The 22,279-nt window shown below is 45.2% G+C and overlaps 1 protein-coding gene across 1 annotated transcript in view; it reads right to left on the reverse strand.

Annotated features, from left to right (window-relative positions):
• si:ch211-176g6.2 (ras-interacting protein 1) overlaps positions 1-16,982 on the reverse strand; it is a 29,074-nt gene extending 12,092 nt beyond the window's left edge. The window contains exons 1-5 of the mRNA XM_038974923.1: positions 16,948-16,982; positions 15,750-15,955; positions 15,369-15,543; positions 12,763-12,995; positions 11,780-12,396 (exon numbers count right to left, since the gene is read on the reverse strand). Of these exons, the coding sequence (XP_038830851.1) occupies positions 11,780-12,396; positions 12,763-12,995; positions 15,369-15,543; positions 15,750-15,955; positions 16,948-16,982 (1,266 nt within the window). The remainder of the gene's footprint in view (positions 1-11,779; positions 12,397-12,762; positions 12,996-15,368; positions 15,544-15,749; positions 15,956-16,947) is intronic.
• Between the last annotated feature and the right edge of the window lie 5,297 nt (positions 16,983-22,279).

The following is a 22,279-nucleotide window of genomic DNA, read 5'->3' on the forward strand; positions in this document are numbered from 1 at the left end:
TTTAAAAGAACAACTCCAGATCCCCCTGATCATCAACAGAGCCCAACACCCCTTGAAGGCCCCATGTATGGATGAAGAGCCTAATGTTCCCCACCAATCTGTGGAATGGAAATTCCACAGTAACGGACTTACACTTTGACTCAGAATTTTCACTTTAAAATATATGCTAAACAAAAACCATAGTAATAGAATTTGGGTAAAATCTCCTTCATTTTTTTACACGACCACATTTTTCTAATCTCTTAAACATCTAATCCGAATTAAGATTCAAAGATGTCTGCAGAATGAATGGGGTGCCGGCTATGACATGACTTCTGTTTTGTTTGTTTGTATTTTCACAGTATCCAATTGGTAGTTACAGTCTTGTCTCATCACTGCAACTACCGTACGGACTCGGGAGAGGCGAAGGTCGAGAGCCATGCGAGCCACACTGCTTCTTGACACACCATCCAACCCAGAAGCCAGCCGCACCAATGTGTCAGAGGAAACACCATACACCTGTCAACGTGCACTGCACCCGGCCTGCCACAGGAGTCGCTAGTGCCAATTATGCGCCGCCCTATGGGTCTCCCAGTCGTGGCCAGCTGCGACAGAGCCTGGACTCGAACCCAGAATCTCTAGTGGCACAGCTAGCACTGCGATGCAGTGCCTTAGACCACTGCGCCACTCAGGAGGCCATATGACATGACATCTTAAGTTTAAAAAATATATTTTGGTTATTGAACTACAGTAGGTGAAATAGATTTACATCCAGTAACAGAATTATAATAATGGATTACATCATGGGCCCCTGATCTGTACAATAAACAAGTGTGTAATTATGGATATTATTCTCATCATGGTGATGTATCCTGAATAGGTTCACAAAGGTAGAAATATGCAATATCCTTATTTTCCATATTTGGGTATTTTTCTACACACTGGCTATTATTGTAGTGAGCTCCATCCCCAAACAAGACCACATTTGGTTGGTCCGGAACAGACCATATCTGAACCAATCCTAGACGTCTTTGTTTCACAAGTTTGGACATCACAGTACAGCACAGCAGAGTAGAGTTCAGTACCATACAGTAGAGCGCAGGAAAGTAGATATGTTCAGCACAGTACAATAAAGTACAGTATACTACAGCACATACGGTACTCTACTCTAATGTGCTCTACTGTACAGTACTGAAATCGACACTACTGTACAGTACTGTACAGTACTGAATGGTGTGGCTGTTGAATAAGTTGGGGAGACTAAATTAGTTGGTGTCCATTAAAACAACATCAAATTGATCAGAAATACAGTGTGGACATTGTTAATGTTGTAAATGACTATTGTAGCTGGAAACGGAAGATTTTTTATGGAATATCTACATAGGCGTACGGAGGCCCATTATCAGCAACCATCATTCCTGTGTTCCAATGGCACGTTGTGTTAGCTAATCCAAGTTTATAATTTTAAAAGGCTAATTGATCATTAGAAAACCTTTTTGCAATTATGTTAGCACAGCTGAAAACTGTTGTACTGTTTAAAGAAGCTGTAACGGCTGTCGTAGTCATTCTCCGCCTCAGACGAGGAGGAGCATGGATCGGACCAAGATGCGGATTGGTAAGTATTCATGTTTTAATGGGAAAACAACAAACACTACAAAATACAACAACCAACAAACGTGACTAACCTGAAACAGTCCTGTGTGGCCCAAACACTGACACAGGAACAAACACCCACAAAACACAAGTGAAACCCTGGCTGCCTTAGTATGACTCTCAATCAGGGACAACGATTCACAGCTGTCTCTGATTGAGAATCATACCAGGCCGAACACAAAATCCCAACATAGAAAATCAACCATAGACAACCCACCCAACTCACGCCCTGACCAACTAAAATAAATACAAAACAAAGGAAAACAGGTCAGGAACGTGACAGAACCCCCCCCTTAAGGTGCGAACTCCGGGCGCACCAGCCCAAAGTCTAGGGGAGGGTCTGGGTGGGCGTCTGTCCACGGTGGCGGCTCTGGCGCTGGTCGTGGTCCCCACCCCACCATAGTCAACCCCCGTTTCCGTGGCCTCCTCCCAATATTCACCCTCCATGTCAATCCCACTATTCCAAAGGGCAGTAACAGACTGAGGGGTAGCACCTGACTGAGGGGTAGCACCTGACCGAGGGGTAGCACCTGACTACGGGGCAGCACCGGACTAAGGGGCAGCACCAGGATAAGGGGCAGCACCAGGATAAGGGGCAGCACCAGGATAAGGGGCAGCACCAGGATAAGGGGCAGCTCCGGACTGAGTGGCAGCTCCGGACCGAGTGGCAGCTCCGGACCGAGTGGCAGCTCCGGACCGAGTGGCAGCTCCGGACTGTAGGGCAGCTCATGACTGTAGGGCAGCTCATGACGGTAGGGCAGCTCATGACTGTAGGGCAGCTCATGACTGTAGGGCAGCTCATGACTGTAGGGCAGCTCATGACTGAAGGGCAGCTCATGACTGTAGGGCAGCTCATGACTGTAGGGCAGCTCATGACTGTAGGGCAGCTCTAGACTGTAGGGCAGCTCTAGACTGTAGGGCAGCTCTAGACTGTAGGGCAGCTCTAGACTGTAGGGCAGCTCATGACTGTAGGGCAGCTCATGACTGGAAGGCAGCTCATGACTGGAAGGCAGCTCTGGCAGCTCCTGACTGGCTGGCGGCTCTGGCGGCTCCTGACTGGCTGGCGGCTCTGGCGGCTCCTGACTGGCTGGCGGCTCTGGCGGCTCCTGACTGGCTGGCGGCTCTGGCGGCTCCTGACTGGCTGGCGGCTCTGGCGGCTCCTGACTGGCTGGCGGCTCTGGCGGCTCCTGACTGGCTGGTGGCTCTGGCAGCTCCTGACTGGCTGGCGGCTCTGGCAGCTCCTGACTGGCTGGCGGCTCTGGCAGCTCCTGACTGACGGACGGCTCTAGCGGCTCCTGACTGGCGGACGGCTCTAATGGCTCGGGACAGACGGGCGGCTCTGAAGGCTCGTGGCAGACGGATGGCTCAGATGGCGCTGGGCAGACGGATGGCTCAGATGGCGCTGGGCAGACGGATGGCTCAGATGGCGCTGGGCAGACGGATGGCTCAGACGGCGCTGGGCAGACGGATGGCTCAGATGGCGCTGGGCAGACGGATGGCTCAGACGGCGCTGGGCAGACGGATGGCTCAGACGGCGCTGGGCAGACGGATGGCTCAGACGGCGCTGGGCAGGCAGGCAGTTCAGACGGCGCTGGGCAGGCAGGCAGTGCAGGCAGCTCAGACGGCGCTGGACAGACGAGCAGTGCAGGCGGCGTTGAGCAGACGAGCAGTGCAGGCAGTTCAGACGGCGCTGGGCAGGCAGGCAGCTCAGACGGCGCTGGACAGACGAGCAGTGCAGGCGGCGTTGGGCAGACGGCCGACTCTGACCTGCTGAGGCGCACAGTAGGCCTGGTGCGTGGTGCCGGAACTGGTGGTACCGGACTGGAGACACGCACCTCAAAGCTAGTGCGGGGAGCAGGAACAGGGCACACTGGACTCTCGATGCGCACTAAAGGCCTGGTGCGTGGTACCGGAACTGGAGGCACTGAGCTGGAGACACGCACCATAGGGAGAGTGCGTGGAGGAGGAACAGGGCTCTGGAAACGCACTGGAAGCCTGGTGCGTGGAGTAGGCACTGGTGGTACTGGGCTGGGGTGGGAAGGTGGCGCCGGATATACCGGACCGTGAAGGTGGACACGCGCTCTTGAGCACCGAGCCTCCCCAACCTTACCAGGTTGAATGGTCCCCGTAGCCCTGCCAGTGTGGCGAGGTGGAATAACCCGCACTGGGCTATGCAGGCGAACCGGGGACACCACCTGTAAGGCTGGTGCCATGTACGCCGGCCCGAGGAGACGTACTGGAGGCCAGATACGTTGGGCCGGCTTCATGACATCCGGCTCGATGCCCAACCTAGCCCTCCCAGTGCGGCAAGGTGGAATAGCCCGCACTGGGCTAAGCACGCGTACTGGGGACACCGTGCGCTCCACCGCATAACACGGTGTCTGACCAGTACGACGCCCTCTCACTCCACGGTAAGCCCGGGGAGTTGGCTCAGGTATCCAACCCGGCTTCGCCATACTCCCCTTTAGCCCCCCCCCTCCCCCCCCCCCCCCCCCCCCCAAGAAATTTTTGGGTGAGCCTCTCGGGCTTCCAGCCTCTCTTACGTGCTGCCTCCTCAATCCACCGCTCCTGGGCTGTGGCTGCCTCCTTCTCCTCCCGAGAGCGGCGATTCTCTCCAACCTTTGCCCAGGGTCCTTTTCCGTTCATGATTTCCTCCCATGTCCATTCCTCTTCTTTCCATTGCTGTTGTTCTTGCCTTCCTTCGCCAATCCGCTTGGTCCTGTTTTGGTGGGTGTTTCTGTAACGGCTGTCGTAGTCATTCTCCTCCTCAGACGAGGAGGAGCATGGATCGGACCAAGATGCGGATTGGTAAGTATTCATGTTTTAATGGGAAAACAACAAACACTACAAAATACAACAACCAACAAACGTGACTAACCTGAAACAGTCCTGTGTGGCCCAAACACTGACACAGGAACAAACACCCACAAAACACAAGTGAAACCCTGGCTGCCTTAGTATGACTCTCAATCAGGGACAACGATTCACAGCTGTCTCTGATTGAGAATCATACCAGGCCGAACACAAAATCCCAACATAGAAAATCAACCATAGACAACCCACCCAACTCACGCCCTGACCAACTAAAATAAATACAAAACAAAGGAAAACAGGTCAGGAACGTGACAGAAGCAATACAACTGGCCTTCTTCAGACTAGTTGAGTATCTGGAGCATCAGCATTTGTGGGTTCGATTACAGGCTTAAAATGGCCAGAAACAAAGACCTTTCTTCTGAAACTCATTAGTCTATTCTTGTTCTGAGAAATGAAGGTTATTCCATGCAAGAAATTGCCAAGAAACGGAAGAGCTCGTACAAAGCTGTGTACTACTCCCTTTACAGAACAGCACAAACTGGATCTAACCAGAATAGAGAGGAGTGGGAGGCCCCGGTGCACAACTGAGCAAGAGGACAAGTACATTAGAGTGTCTAGTTTTAGAAACAGACACCTCACAAGTCCTCAACTGGCAGCTTCATTAAATAATACCCACAAAACACCAGTCTCAACGTCAACAGTGAAGAGGCGACTTCGGTATGCTGGCCTTCTAGGCAGAGTTCCTCTGTCCAGTGTCTGTGTTCTTTTGCCCATATTAATATTTTATTTTTATTGGCCAGTCTGAGATATGGATTTTTCTTTGCAACTATGCCAGCTCAATAAGTTTAAACAGGAAAACGGCAAGATGACAAGAACTGTTCGTTGGGAGCTTCATGAAATGAGTTTCCATGGCCGAGCAGCCGCACACAAACCTAAGATCACCATGCGCAATGCCAAGCGTCGGCTGGAGTGGTGTAAAGCTTGCCACAATTGGACTCTGGTGCAGTGGAAATGCACATTGTATGCACACTAAGCACATTGTATTTGGTACAAATCATTCCCTAAGCTCTAGACCTCAGCTGAATCTGGTAATGAATGGTGTGGCTGTTGAATAAGTTGGGGAGAGTAAATTACCTGGTGTTACCTTAGATTGTAAACGGTCATGTCAAAACATATAGATTCAATGGTTGTAAAGATGGGGAAAGGTTCTGTCTGTAATAAAGAGATGTTCTGCTTTTTTGACACCACACTCAACAAAGCAAGTCCTGCAGGCTCTGGTTTTGTCTTATCTTGATTACTGTCCAGCCATGTGGTCAAGTGCTGCTAAGACCTAGTTAAGCTGCAGCTGGCCCAGAACAGAGCGGCGCGTCTTGCTCTTTATTGTAGTCAAAGGGCTAATATAAATACTATGCATGCCAGTCTCTCTTGGCTGAGGAGAGTTGAGGAGAGACTGACTGCATCACTTCTTTTTATAAGAAACATTAATGTGCTGAAAATTCCAAATTGTTTGCATAGTCAACTTACACACAGCTCTGATACACAAACTTATCCCACCAGACATGTCACCAGGAGTCTTTTCATAGTCCCCAAATCCAGAACAAATTCAATAAAGTACAGTATTATATAGAGCCATTATTGCATGGAACTCCCTTCCATCTAATATTGCTCAAATGAACAGAAAACCTGGTTTCAAAAAACAGATAAAGCAACACCTCATGCCTATCCCCTATTTTGACCTAGATATTTTGTGTGATTGTATGTATTGATATGTAGGATATGTGTGCTGTTTTTAAATATATGTAGTTCTGTCCTTGAGCTGTTCTTGTCTATTAATGTTCTGTATTATGTCATGTTTCATGTTCAGTGTGGACCCCAGGAAGAGTAACTGCGGCTTTCGCAAAAGCTAATGAGGATCCTAATAAAATACCAAATACCAATTACTTTACTGTACTGTTCTATACTGTACTGTTCTCTACTGTGCTCTACTGGACTGTACTGTTCAAACTTGTGAAACATAGACATCAATAATTGGTTCAGATTTGGTCCAGCCAGGGCAGACTGACCCAATTTGATCTACTTTTTAACGTCCGTGGACGGTTTGGTCGGTGCTCAGTGAGTGAGGATGCTTGTTACAGTAAATGCAAAGCGGGTAGGTGGTAGGTGTCAATAAGAGCCGGGAGAGGCGACATTAACTGAAGAGAGAAAGAAGAGAGAGAGAGCGGCAGAGAGAGGGAGAGTGAGAAGGATGGGTTGTCTGTTTTCAGTCTTGCTTTGACCACCAGACGACAGAAAGATACAAAATGGATTAAATTAAAAACATTCTCACCCATCTACAGTACCAGTCAAAAGTTTGGACACACCTACTCAATCCAGGGTTTTTCCATTTTCTTCATTGTACAATAATAGTGAAGACATCAAAACTATGAAATAACACATATGGAATCATGTAGTAACCAGAACATTTTTAACAAATCTAAAATATATATTATATTTGAGATTCTTCAAAGTACAGTAATCTGGTTGATGACAGCTTTGCACACTCTTGGCATTGTCTCAACCAGCTTCATGAGTTAGTCACCTGGAATGCATTTCAATTAACAGGTGTGCCATGTTAAAAGTAAATTTGTGGAATTTCTTTCCTCCTGTGTTTGAGACAATCAGTTCTGTTGTGACAAGGTAGGGGTGGTATACAGAAGATAGCCCTATTTGGTAAAAGACCAAGTCCATATTATGGCAAGAACAGCAAAAAAATTTACCTTTATTTAACTAGGCAAGTCAGTTGGGAACAAATTCTTATTTACAATGACAGCTTACCGGGGAACAGTGGGTTAACTGCCTTGTTCAGGGGAAGAATGACAGATTTTACCTTGTCAGCTCGGGGATTCGATACAGCAACCTATCGGTTACTGGCCCAACGCTCTAACCACTAGGCTACCTGCCACCCCTAATAAGAGAACCGACAGTCCATCATTAATTTAAGACATGGTCAGTCAAGACCGGTGGAAATCCATCCTTTGGTCTGATGAGTTCAAATTTGAGATTTTTGGTTCCAACCCGCCGTGTCTTTGTGAGACGCAGAGTAGGTGAACGGATGATCTCTGCATGTGTGGTTCCCACCGTGAAGCATGGAAGAGGAGGTGTGAGGGTGCTTTGCTGGTGATACTGCCTGTGATTAATTTAGAATTCAAGGCACTCTTAACCAGCATGCCTACCACAGCATTCTGCAGCGATACACCATCCCATCTGGTTTGCACATAGTGGGACTATCATGTGTTTTCAACAGGATAATGACCCAACACACCTCCAGGCTGTGTAAGGGCTATTTGACCAAGAAGGAGAGTGATGGAGTGCTGCATCAGATGACCTGGCCTCCACAATCACCCAACCTCAACCCAATTGTGATGGTTTGGGATGAGTTGGACCGCAGAGTGATGAAAATGCAGTCATCAAGTGCTCAGCATATGTGGGAACTCCTTCAAGACTGTTGGAAAAGCATTCCAGGTGAAGCTGGTTGAGAGAATGCCAAGAGTGTGCAAAGCTGTCATCAAGGCAAAGGGTGGCTACTTTCAAGAATCTCAAATGTACAATATATTTTGATTTGCTTAACTCTTTTTTGGTTACTACATGATTCCATATGTGTTATTTCATAGTTTTGATGTCTTCACTATTATTCTTCAATGTAGAAAATAGTAAAAAATAAATAAAAACCCTTGAATTAGTACGTGTCCATCTTTTGACTGGTACAATACCCGATAATGACAACGTTAAAACATGTTGGACATTTTTACAAATTTATTGAAAATGAAATAAGTATTCACACCCGTTTGCTGTGACACTCCAAATTGAGCTCAGGTGCATCTGATTTCCTTTGATCATCATTGAGATGTCACTACAGCTTGATTGGAGACCTCCTGAGGTCAATACAAGTCTGTATATAGATTTTTCTACTGTATTATTGATTGTACTTTTGTTTATTCCATGTGTAACTCTGTGTTGTTGTATGTGTCGAACTGCTTTGCTTTATCTTGGCCAGGTCGCAATTGCAAATGAGAACTTGTTCTCAACTAGCCTACCTGGTTAAATAAAGGTGAAATATATATATTTTTTTAAATCAATTGTTTGGACATAATTTAGAAGGAAACACACTTGTCTATATAAGGTCCCACAGTTGACTGTGCATGTCAGAGCAGAAACTATATCATGAAGTCCAAGGAACCTTCCGTAGATCTGAGATATAATTGTGATAAGGGATATATCTGGGGAAGGGTATAAAACAATTTCTAGAGTGTTGAACATTTCCAAGAGTACATTGGTGTCCATCATTGAGAAATTGAAAAAATATGGAACTACCCTGACTCTGCCTATAGCTGGCCATCCGACCAAACTCAGCAACCGGGCAAGAAGGACCTTGGTCAAGAAGGTGACTAAGAACCCCAATGACCACTCTGACAGAAGTACAGAGTTCCTTGGCTAAGATGGGAGAACCTGCCAGAAGGACAACAGTTTCTACAGCACTTTACCAATCTGGGCTTTAAGGGAGAGTGGCCCGATGGAAGCCACTTCTGAGAAAAAGGCACATGACAGCACACCTGGAGTTGTCAAAAAGGCACATGAAAGACTCAGAGCATAAGGCAAAATATTCTGTGGTCTGATGAGACAAATTAAACTCTTTGGCCTGAATGCATGAAGAATACCAGGCACAGCTCATCACCTGCCTAACACCATCCCTACCGTGAAGCATGGTGGTGGCAGCATCATGCTATGGGGATGCTTTTCAGCGATAAGGACATGGATAACTTTAAGGATAAGAGGGAACAATTAATGGAGCCAACTACAGGAAAATTGTTGATGAGAACCTGCTTCAGAGTGCAAACCACCCTTGTCCAGACTGCAAACGTCATTGTCCTGTTGGAAGATTTACAGTCCAACAGGACAATGACCCCAAGCATACAGCCAAGCCAAAGCAATGCTGGAATGGCGTCAGAACAAGAATGTGAAAGTCTTTGAGTGGCCCAGCCAAAGCCCAGACTTGAATCCAATTGAAAATCTGTGGAAAGACTTGAAGATTTCTGTTCACCGCCAATCCCCATCTAACTTAACAGAGCTTTAGAAAATCTACAAGGAAGAATGGGAGAAAATCCCCAAATCCAGATGTGCAGAGCTGATACAGACATACCCAAGATGACTACAAAGTATTGACTCAGGGGTGTGACTACCTATGTAAATTACATATTTCTGTATTTCATTTTCAATACATTTTCAATTATTTATAAAAACAGGTTTTCCCTGGATCATTTTAGGTTATTGTGTGTAAATTGGTGAGAGAAAAAATAATAATTTAATCAATTTCGAATTCAGGCTGTAACAACAAAATGGGGAATAAGTAAAGGGGTATGAATACTTTCTGAAGGCACTGTATGAGCTGAACATAACAGTATGCTAAGGGAGAACAGTAGCAGGTGACCCAACTGTTGTATGTGACTACTATGGTTTCCCATTGTAGCCAATTCAATTGCAGAGTAATATCTTAAAGATATGTGGGTTTTTGGTAATGTAATTACAAGGCATAAGGCAATGTTTTTTAACTCAGAGAAGGCAAATTATTTCTCCAAAACGAAATATAAATATTGATATCAGTTGGCAGGGGTCTTTACTTCAACATTGTGTTTTGATGTATTTCTAATACTTAGAAAAAATCTAGAATATATATTTTTTAAATGAAGACCCCTTTTCCATCTGTTTGACCAGAAATCAAAGCCTTTGCTTATTGCACATTTTTAGGATGGAAAATGGTTGAAAATGTATATATGCCTTAATTTCTCAATTTGACATGCTCCTATGAACTTCACATGCTGGTCATTTATGAACATTTGAAAATCTTGGCCATGTTCTGTTATAATCTCCACCCGGCACAACCAGAAGAGGACTGGACACCCCTCATAGCCTGGTCCCTCTCTAGGTTTCTTCCTAGGTTTTGGCCTTTCTAGGGAGTTTTTCCTAGCCACCGTGCTTCTACACCTGCATTGCTTGCTGTTTGGGGTTTTAGGCTGGGTTTCTGTACAGCACTTTGATATATCAGCTGATGTAAGAAGGGCTATATAAATACATTTGATTTGATTTGGTGTTCATGGGTCCTATTACATAGAAATTACCAGAGAGAGAGAGAGAGAGAGAGAGAGAGAGAGAGAGAGAGAGAGAGAGAGAGAATTTAGTTTTAGAATACCTGGCAGAACAAACCGTATGAGATGAGTTCAATACCAAAACACCTAGCATTCAACTTTGTATTTAGCCTCTATCCAAGATTAAATGTGTGTTACACATGAGTGAGTTTGAAACTATTATATTTGGATGATTCACCCTTCGTGTGAGATAACAAATGGATTACTCTGGGAACAATAAACAAATACATTCAAAATCCTAGGTGCTGACCTAAGATTACTTGTGTTGCGTATGTGTGCACATCTTGCATGAACGTGTGCGTGTGCATGCGTGTGTATGTATCCCGCCCTGAATCCGTTATAGCCCACTGTAATCAGTCAGGAAGCAGTGCCACTGTTGCACCACTCTGTATCCGGATCTGTGTTTTTACACACGTTTCTGCTCACGCTGGCATTTCCAAGAAGGATTCTCTCCACTGTTTGTCCCTAACTGTCTCTGTGAATTTTTCCAGTGGGAAAATGGGATTGCTTGCCTGGAATCTCATATGTTCCAACTGTAATGTTTACTGTGAGCCAGAGATAGCATGTCAGGGGCGGACTGGGACCAGAACTCGGCCTTAGCATTTCTAACACACCGTCCATTTTTTCCCTTGATGCCCCCATTATTAGCCAAATAATGATAAAAAGGCCAACTGGGCTAAAAATGGACCAGCCCATCTGGCATTTGCCTGAAATTCCAGATGGCCGGTCCGCCCCTGCAGCATGTGATGGAACATCACCAATGTGTGTGTGTGTGTGTGTGTGTGTGTGTGTGTGTGTGTGTGTGTGTGTGTGTGTGTGTGTGTGTGTGTGTGTGTGTGTGTGTGTGTGTGCCCAATGCGGTGAGTAAGAGCAGGCAGAGTTTGAGGACAAAGTGGAGCCACGAGGGAGAGAATAATGTGATAGATTCTCTGTCCATTGTGCACAGACACCTTGAGAGAATGAGAACATTGTTATCTCTTTCCATATGGAGCAGCAACCACAGAAAGAGAAGGAGGGAGAGAACGGTGAGGGAGAGAGGAGAGGAGAGAAAGGGGAGAGAGACAGGGGAGAGAGGTGTTCAAGAGAGGGATTGATGAGACTCAATGTGTGTGGGGTACTCGTGGGGTGAGTGAATGGGGTACTGTGTGTCCTACCTGTCTGTTGCTGTAGCCCTGTAGCAGCAGTAGGTAGGGGCAGTCTTGGGGAGGGTGAATGGAGTAAAGTGTTATGTTATCGTCACTGCTCTCTGTCTCCTCCCTCTCTCTCTCCCTCTCTATCTCCATCTCAGGGGAAGGACAGAGGGGCTCTGTGTAAGTCTCTGATCCAGGGTCCTCCAGAGGGGAAACATTGGCGTCAACGTAGCTCTCTCCATCTCTCTGTTTGAGGTTCTTATCGGGGTTCAATTTGTGATTCCGTTCCACATTCTGTTCATGGTCCTGACTGTGACACTGATTGTGGTTCTCGTCTTGACTGGGAGTGTGGAACTCATTTGGGTTCTGACTAAGGGGCTCAGTAGGGTTCTGTTGGTGTTTCTGTTGTGTTTCTGTGGACTGGGATGAGAGGTCTGCTTCACTCTGGCTCCTCCACAGACCCGGCCCCCGTTCAGACTTGTTCTGGCCCCCACATACCCTCCCACCCCTTTCCTTTTGGTTCCGAGCCCCACACACACCCCTCTCTTGGGTAGAGGTCACATACACACTCCTCCTCTCGATCAGGGCAGAGGTGACTCGAGAGCGGCTCTTCTGGAGTTTACGAGCCTGGGCGTTGATGCCTGAGAGACAGGAGAGAGTTTGGATATGTGTGTGTGTGTGGCTGCCAAAGTCAACATGCAGAAGCTAACGTGCAGGAAACAGACTGCAGTGGTGGATATGATGGTTGGGAGAGAGAAACGTTCAACATTAAAATGGTAAAACAGTAAAACACAGGCAGGGGGCTATCATAAGAGTTGGTTTAACCATTCATAAGACAAACACATAACAGGATGTACCTCTACGTCATTTTGCTGTCCCTTAGTCCCTTCCCCCTAGCAAAGACCCTACCCTGGTATCATATCCCACATTAATCAATCAATTAACTACCAAAGAAACAAAGAAAACCACTAGTACTGCAGACCTTGCAGTCTCCCTATCAGTCCTACCAGCAGTGACCGTGTCCTTGTCTCTTGATCTCTTTTCCTCCACACTGGCTCTCCTCTGGATCTCAAACCGCCTCGCCAAACCCTCCCTGGGTTTCCATAGTGACTGCAGGAGGAGGGGCTTCTCGTTGTCACTGACGACCCGGAAGCATTCCGTCTTCCACTGGTGGTCACCCACGTAGCCAATGGAGTCGCAGAGAACATATGACTCCGCCTCTTCCTTGTTCAGACCGTACCTGGGCAATTAAAGGAAGTGAAGCTGTTTATAACAAGGATAGTATTTACAACGAACAACTCTTGGAGGACAATAGGAACGGACTTCAGTAGGCTTAGTCTATGTCTGGTAAACTGTCTCTGCATGTGCATTAACACGCCAAGCTCAGAAACCCACCCTGAGTATCTCCATTCTGTTTCTGGTTATAATACAGTATATTAAGTAAGGTGAGAGAGTGAGAGTGAGAGTGAGAGTGAGAGAGGCTCTCAACAGCATGGTTAAATTGGTCAGCCTTCACGGTTTGTGGTTCTCTCTAGAATGTTCCATAACGCCCATGTAAACGCTAGATCTGGCACACACACACTCAATGCATTATACTGAAGATATAGCCAAAACAAAACATGACACACCACACACACCGGACATGTACACTCAATGCACTATACTGCAGTTATACTAAACAACTACCCTTGAGAACAATATATACATTTGTCTGAATTCTATTCCTTGCATAGCATAGGCTCAACACCAGCGTGAAGGATGTGCATTAGTCATCTACTTCACAATGGGCGCTCTGGTATAGTACTTACAGTTCACAGGCCCCTGACACTGGATAACAAGCTGCACATGTCACGTCGTTAAAACAATTGCCAAACAAGTTTCATATACGATCAAAGACTCCGTATGTCATTACAGTATATTTATGATTCTCCGTAAGTACAGTACCAGTCAAAAGTTTGGACACACCTACTCATTCAAGGGTTTTTCTTTATTTTTACTATTTTCTACATTGTAGAATAATAGTGAAGACATCCAAATGGTGAAATAACACATATGGAATCATTCAGAAAACAAAAAAGTGTTAAACAAATCAAAATATATTGTACATTTGAGATTCTTCAAAGTAGCCACCCTTTGCCTTGATGACAGCTTTGCACACACTTGGCATTCTCTCAACCAACTTCATGAGGTAGTCACTTGGAATGCATTTCAATTAACAGGTGTGCCATGTTAAAAGTTAATTTGTGGAATTTCTTTCCTTCTTAATGCGTTTGAGCCAATCAGTGTTGTAGTGACAAGGTAGGGGTGGTATACAGAAGACAGCCCTATTTGGTAAAAGAGCAAGTCCATATTACGCCAAGAACAACTCAAATAAGCAAAGAGAAACGACAGTCCATCATTACTTTAAGACATGAAGGTCAGTCAATGCGTAAAACTTCAAGCTATGAGGAAACTGGCTCTCATGAGGATTGCAACAGGAAAGGAAGACCCAGAGTTACCTCTGCTGCAGAGGATAAGTTCATTCGAGTTAACAGCCTCAGAAAAAAGCAGCCCAAATAAATGCTTCACAGAGTTCAAGTAACAGACACGTCTCAACATCAACTGTTCAGAGGAGACTGCGTGAATCAGGCCTTCATGGTTGAATTGCTGCAAAGAAACCACTACTAAAGGACACCAATAAGAAGAGACTTGCTTGGGCCAAGAAACATGAGCAATGGACATTAGACCGTTGGAAATCTGTCCTTTGGTCTGATGAGTCCAAATTTGAGATTTATGGTTCTAACCGCTATGTCTTTGTGAGACGCAGAGTAGGTGAACGTATGATCTCTGCATGTGTGGTTCCCACCTTGAAGCATGGAGGAGGAGGTGTGATGGTGTGGTGGTGCTTTGCTGGTGACACTGCCTGTGATTAATTTAGAATTCAAGGCTCACTTAACCAGCATGCCTACCACAGCATACTGCAGCGATACACCATCCCATCTGGTTTGTGCTCATTTGTTTTTCAACAGGACAATGACCCAACACACCTCCAGCCTGTGTAAGGGCTATTTGACCAAGAAGGAGAGTGATGGAGAGTGATGGAGTACTGCATCAGATGACCTGGCCTCCACAATCACCCAACCTCAACTCAATTGAGATGGTTTGGGATGAGTTGGACCGCAGAATGAAGGAAAAGCAGCCAACAAGTGCTCAGCATATGTGGGAACTCCTTCAAGACTGTTGGAAAAGCATTCCAGGTGAAGCTGGTTGAGAGAATGCCAAGAGTGTGCAAAGCTGTCATCAAGGCAAAGGGTGGCTACTTTGAAGAATCTAAAATAAAAAAAATATTTTGATTTGTTGAACACTTTTTTGGTTACTACATGATTCCATGTGTTATTTCATAATTTTGATGTCTTCATTATTATTCTAAAATGTAGAATATAGTAAAAATAAAGGAAAACCTTTGAATAAGTAGGTGTGTCCAAACATTTGACTGGTACTGTATATAGGACATAGAATACCATAACAAACAATGGAAGGGGACGGTGATAGATCTTTAAATCTACCCAAAGTCTAAGAAATCTAAGACAACATGCATACACACAAGCGCACAAACACACGCACACTCCCGTACCTCTCCAGTGCCTCTTTGACCAGCTCCTTAGCACTGGAGTGTGTTGTTGCCAGGACGCTCTTGTAGTTGGCCCCCTGGCAGATCTCACTGCCAAAGATCTTCAGAATGCCTGGGGCCGTTATCTGATTGGACAGTTCAGCAGGGTCGTCTGTCATTGATGCATCCCCGGGAGAAACTAGATGGACACGTCAGGAATAACAGTAGTGACTACATCATCAGAACTGGTAAGCAAGTGCACTTCATTTATTTTAGGCTGGGGTCGGGGTTAAGGTTTAGACTGCTTGCCAGTCAGATGCTTTCTGCTTAAGCCAACTCGTTTGTCATTGTCAAGGTTAGTGTTAATGTTTATAAAAATAACATTTTGATTAGAAAAAGGCATACTTCTGTCATTCGACTCCTTCCAAGCATGGCTAGGTATTCCAGGTAACCCGGGTAAGGCCATAGCGGTGGCGTTATGGGCGGAGCCTCGCTGGAACACAGCAGACAAGCGGTTGGTATGATGGCGGATGCGACTCCTGGATGGCTGTCTGATGACTACCACGCCCACACTGTCAGCTGACCTGGTACTGGAACCAGAGGAGCCTGACCTGAGGGGGGGGGGGGGGTTGACGGACACAGATCGAGATAATGAGAAAGAGAGATAAAGGGATAGAGAACTATATAGAGAAATCGCTCTGTCAGTAAGCAATGTTGTCCCACCAATAGGAGTGTTACAAAATGCTAGAATGACACACTGTAGAACTCTAATTAAAAAACCCTCCAGAAAATCTAAAGAATAGTAATCTAAATCCACTGTGTCACTTCCTCATGATATCTCTACCCTCTTTGAGAAAGGTATCAACATTGAGTCTCAACTAGACATTACCATCCATCCATCAACAGTCCCCAATCTTACTTTACTGTGCTATGCTCAGTCTGTTAATGAGATAATATGGTGTTGTTAGACCTATTTCTGCAACAATCCATGTAAGCTTCTTATTTTAATTGCTCAATGCTTCATTGTTAAGGGAATTTGAGTTGTTTCTTTCAGATTAACGTTTATAGAGCCCCACAGTATATGGGTCATAATACCCATAAAACCTAGTGATTAAAACCAGAAATTTTCTAAGCATTAATTTTTCCCATAGGGGAATTTAGAACCACTTCAAACAAGGTCTCTGTTTCATGTAGGTTTTCCCTGGCGTGACATTTTAATAACCGTGTAAATCTCTCTTGGACAAGGTGACATTTCTCAATATACTATTCTCTATTTACTATCTGAATCGAAAAAGCCAATTAGCATCAAAATAGACATCATGCAAAACTACAAATCCCTGCAAGCTCCGGCACCTTTGCTGCCAGCTACTACCTACCTTGATCTAAAACGAACTATATATTTTACATTTTCATTTACTCTTCCACATTTGATTTAACTCATATTTGTTGGCTTATTTATTCATTTGGTCTTGTATCTTGTACAGAATACTATCCTAGTAGCAGTCAGATATTTACAATGTGCCATGAATACTAGGCTAGTTTCTTGCCAAAATGTTAGCTAGCTAGCAACCTAGATGACAATAGCAACATACCCTTATTTTACCAGAACCTCTTCTTCTTTAGCCAGTGAAGATCCATATTTAATCCCTTATGTCTGCCAACAATATGAACGAGGTGAAATCTATTTCAATTCACTGTGTCAGAATGCACTGCTGTATTAAAGCAAGATAGACGAAAGTCGTCTGTTCTTTCGACCAATTGATTGGTAAACATTTTAAAATGTATATTTTCCATATATAGACTGTGTTTTAATAAAAATCAACTATATATATGCATTGAGCTGGTCTGATGCTTTAAGTGCACTGTTTGATGAGATAAGACACAGAAATCAACCATCCTCCTCCCGCTCTACCTGGCTTTCGCAGATTCTGCCATTACTCTCCTGAAGTTGGCGGTAATAGGCTACACGAGAAGTCGGCAACCTTTCTCATGTGGAATGCCAATTTAAACCAAAACTTGTTTCTCACAAGTCTAGCATAGGTTGTGAGCTCTGCAAACAACTGGTGGCGTGTATTCATGGATGCCAAGGGAAGCCAGGCTTCCCCAAAAAAATCATCAAGAAAAAAAGAAAACATCTATAAAATAATTGATGTTATGACTCTCTGTGTTTCATACATTTCCTTTAATTCGCAAGAGGCTGAATGTATCTCACTGGAGAAAGCATCCGAGCAAGCCAAAAAGCGCCCCACTGTCTCTCTACGTGTAGGCCATCTATCTGATGCTGTCTGGACCAAACGAGTATGACATTATTGCCGCCCGTAGCATTGAATGCATTTGGCCTCCCTTGATTAAAAAATATATAAAATAATAGCCAATCAGCGTCGAGCTCAACTTTGAATGGTCCTGGCTCACTAAAATAAAGTGTCAAGGGAAGCCTGTTTGGATTTGGCGTCACTCCTATCAAATCACATTGAGAGCATACATCATTGACATTAACATGATTCTGGTTCTGATCCAAGCATTCATTCATACATTGTTGTGCCCCTGTTCTGAGAAGATGGAAGTTCAATATGCAGCTAGATGTAAAAGGCTAATGTTAACTACCTAACATTACCCATGAGTGGAAGTTAGTCTATCAAGCAAGCATTTTGACCTCATCCCGTCAGTTGAGGATGCCTGGTCATTCTTTAAAAGTTACTTCCTCACCATATTAGACAAGCATGCTCCGTTCAAAAAATGCAGAACCAAGAACAGATATAGCCCTTGGTTCACTCCAGACCTGACTGCCCTCGACCAGCACAAAAACATCCTGTGGCGAACTGCAATAGCATCGAAGAGCCCCCGCGATATGCAACTGTTCAGGGAAGTTAGGAACCAATACACGCAGTCAGTCAGGAAAGCAAAGGCCAGCTTTTTCAAGCAGAAATTTGCATCCTGTAGCTCTAACTCCAAAAAGTTCTGGGATACTGTAAAGTCCATGGAAAACAAGAGCACCTCCTCCCAGCTGCCCACTTCACTGAGGCTAGGTAACACGGTCACCACTGATAAGTCCATGATAATCGAAAACTTCAACAAACATTTCTCAATGGCTGGCCATGCCTTCCTCCTGGCGACTCCAACCTTGGCCAACAGCCCCGCCCCCCCCGCTGCTACTCGCCCAAGCCTCCCCAGCTTCTCCTTTACCCATATCCAGATAGCAGATGTTCTGAAAGAGCTGGAAAACCTGGACCCATACAAATCAGCTGGGCTTGACAATCTGGACCCCCTATTTCTGAAACTGTCCGCCGCCATTGTCGCACCCCCTATTACCAGCCTGTTCAACCTCTCCTTCGTATCATCTGAGATCCCCAAGGATTGGAAAGCTGCCGCGGTCATCCCCCTCTTCAAAGGGGGAGACACCCTGGACCCAAACTGTTACAGACCTATATCCATCCTGCCCTGCCTATCTAAGGTCTTCGAAAGCCAAGTCAACAAACAGATCACTGACCATCTCGAATCCCACCGTACCTTCTCCGCTGTGCAATCCGGTTTCCGAGCCGGTCACGGGTGCACCTCAGCCACGCTCAAGGTACTAAACGATGTCATAACCGCCATCGATAAAAGACATTACTGTGCAGCCGTCTTCATCGACCTGGCCAAGGCTTTCGACTCTGTCAATCACCATATTCTTATCGGCAGACTCAGTAGCCTCGGTTTTTCTAATGACTGCCTTGCCTGGTTCACCAACTACTTTGCAGACAGAGTTCAGTGTGTCAAATCGGAGGGCATGTTGTCCGGTCCTCTGGCAGTCTCTATGGGGGTACCACAGGGTTCAATTCTCGGGCCGACTCTTTTCTCTGTATATATCAATGATGTTGCTCTTGCTGCGGGCGATTCCCTGATCCACCTCTATGCAGACGACACCATTCTGTATACTTCCGGCCCTTCCTTGGACACTGTGCTATCTAACCTCCAAACGAGCTTCAATGCCATACAACACTCCCTCCGTGGCCTCCAACTGCTCTTAAACGCTAGTAAAACCAAATGCATGCTTTTCAACCGTTCGCTGCCTGCACCCGCACGCCCGACTAGCATCACCACCCTGGACGGTTCCGACCTAGAATATGTGGACATCTATAAGTACCTAGGTGTCTGGCTAGACTGCAAACTCTCCTTCCAGACTCATATCAAACATCTCCAATCCAAAATCAAATCTAGAGTCGGCTTTCTATTCCGCAACAAAGCCTCCTTCACTCACGCCGCCAAACTTACCCTAGTAAAACTGACTATCCTACCGATCCTCGACTTCGGCGATGTCATCTACAAAATAGCTTCCAATACTCTACTCAGCAAACTGGATGCAGTTTATCACAGTGCCATCCGTTTTGTTACTAAAGCACCTTATACGACCCACCACTGCGACCTGTATGCCCTAGTCGGCTGGCCCTCGCTACATGTTCGTCGTCAGACCCACTGGCTCCAGGTCATCTACAAGGCTATGCTAGGTAAAGTGCCGCCTTATCTCAGTTCACTGGTCACGATGGCTACACCCACCCGTAGCACGCGCTCCAGCAGGTGTATCTCACTGATCATCCCTAAAGCCAAAACCTCATTTGGACGCCTTTCCTTCCAGTTCTCTGCTGCCTGCGACTGGAACGAATTGCAAAAATCTCTGAAGTTGGAGACTTTTATCTCCCTCAACAACTTTAAAAATCTGCTATCAGAGCAGCTAACCGATCGCTGCAGCTGTACATAGTCCATCTGTAAACTACCCACCCAATTTACCTACCTCACCCCCCATACTGTTTTTATTTATTTACTTTTCTGCTCTTTTGCACACCAGTATCTCTGCTAAATTGTAATTACTCGATTTATTGCCTACCTCATGCCTTTTGCACACATTGTATATAGAGTGTATATAGATTCTCTTTTTTTCTACCATGTTTTGACTTGTTTATTGTTTACTCCATGTGTAACTCTGTGTTGTTGTCTGTTCACACTGCTATGCTTTATCTTGGCCAGGTCGCAGTTGCAAATGAGAACTTGTTCTCAACTAGCCTACCTGGTTAAATAAAGGTGAAATAAAAAAATAAAAAATAAATAAATAAAAATTTTAGCCAGGTAGCCTAGGACAACAAAAACTAAAAGCGTGTACAGTATGACAGAGTGATAGACCGTTTCATCAACATGACGCGCGCACACACACACACACACACACACACACACACACACACACACACACACACACACACACACACACACACACACACACACACACACACACACACACACACACACAGAGAGAAATCAGAACCATGGACAGCCACATCATATTTAGCTGACGTTGATTGGACTAAATTGTTTTTGGAATCTTTTAGTTGTCACTGTATTAGACTAAGCACATGTGATTTTATGATGTTGAAATGTTGAAGTTGAAATGGTGCTGGAATAGTTTTTATTTATTTATTTTACATTTTTTAACTAGGCAAGTCAGTTAAGAACAAATTCTTATCTACAATGACGGCCTATCCCGGCCAAACCCTAACCCAGACGACACTGGGCCAATTGTTCGCTGCCCTATGGGACTCCCAATCACGGCCTGAAATCGAACATGGGTCTGCAGTGATGCCTCTAGCACTGAGATGCAATGCCTTAGACCGCTGCGCCCCTCGGGAGCCCAGTTGAGGCAGTTCCTGTTTCCTTTGTGACTTGCGGTAACTCTCCATGGTTCTAAATCAATAGTTGTTTAGTGGTCCGAAAATGGCGGAAACATTAACTTGCTTGACAATGCTGTAGGTCATGTAACTGTCTGTTACATGCAATATGCTTTGTGGACTTCACCGGACAGAGGTTGCTCTCCGGTTTTGTGATGAAACAAAGGTGTGGTTGAATATATTCTGCCACTGTGTCTTCTTATTGTCTCGGCCTTTAGGCCTATATATCACGGTCGCAAGGCATATGAACTAACAGGTTATAGAGCAAACATCGCAAGGAAGATGTCAAGGAAGTGAATTTGTATTTATACAGGACGTACCGCCCACCAATCATGTCAATGCGGAGCTATACAGAGCCCTCTGCATTGTTCCAAAATTTGAGAGGCGGACGGCGATGCGGTACGGAGCTAGATTTGGCCTCTGCTTGCCTCCGGAGGCTCTGCAATTGCGTCACACCCGCCATACGAAGCCTCCGACCACATTAATGGATAAAGCACAAATTGGCTTTTAGTCTCGGCCTCATCAATGGATTAATACACTGAGATGGGCACGAATAAGACAGGTGTCTCGTGTGCTATGAAAAATATATATATTTGCTATGACTCGACAAGAAATTACTTGGTCGACCAATAGCCTACCGCCCAAACAATCAACCAGTCGACTAATTGGGGACATCCCTTCTGCTTTTCCATTTTAGGAATTAGACCAGCACAAATAACACAAAATGTAAAACAGCATATTGACCAAGGAGCAGAGTTCATCTTGCCAACCAATCAAACAATGTTTTAATGACAACATCCAAGCTGACAACAACTGGGACCACTGGTCTCTACCCACGGTACCCAGATTTTTATTGAGGTTCAATTGGCATTTATTGCGGCCAGTGTGTAAGGGCCTTTAAATGTGTTAATGAGTCTAAATGTTATCAAATCAGGAGAAGAACAAGTGAAGGAAGGAGCATAGGTAAAATGGAGAGAAAATAAGATAAAGATTTCCAAAGATAGTTACAGCTTGCTAGGGTAGCTTCAAATCAAGTAGTACTTGAAGTATTATACCAACCCCTCACCCACAGACACAAACAAACATTATCAAGAACGCCTGGCTTCACCATCTACGCTAGCTAGCTAGTTAACTAGCAAGCGAGACTGTTGGTTTATAAAGGCCAAAGAAAACTATACATTTCTCATGCATGTAAATAGCTAGACAAATTGATGGCTAATGTAGCCATCTAGCCAGGCTAGT

The sequence above is a fragment of the Salvelinus namaycush genome, chromosome 35 (genome assembly GCF_016432855.1).
Source record: "Salvelinus namaycush isolate Seneca chromosome 35, SaNama_1.0, whole genome shotgun sequence".
NCBI classification, from domain to species: domain Eukaryota; kingdom Metazoa; phylum Chordata; class Actinopteri; order Salmoniformes; family Salmonidae; genus Salvelinus; species Salvelinus namaycush.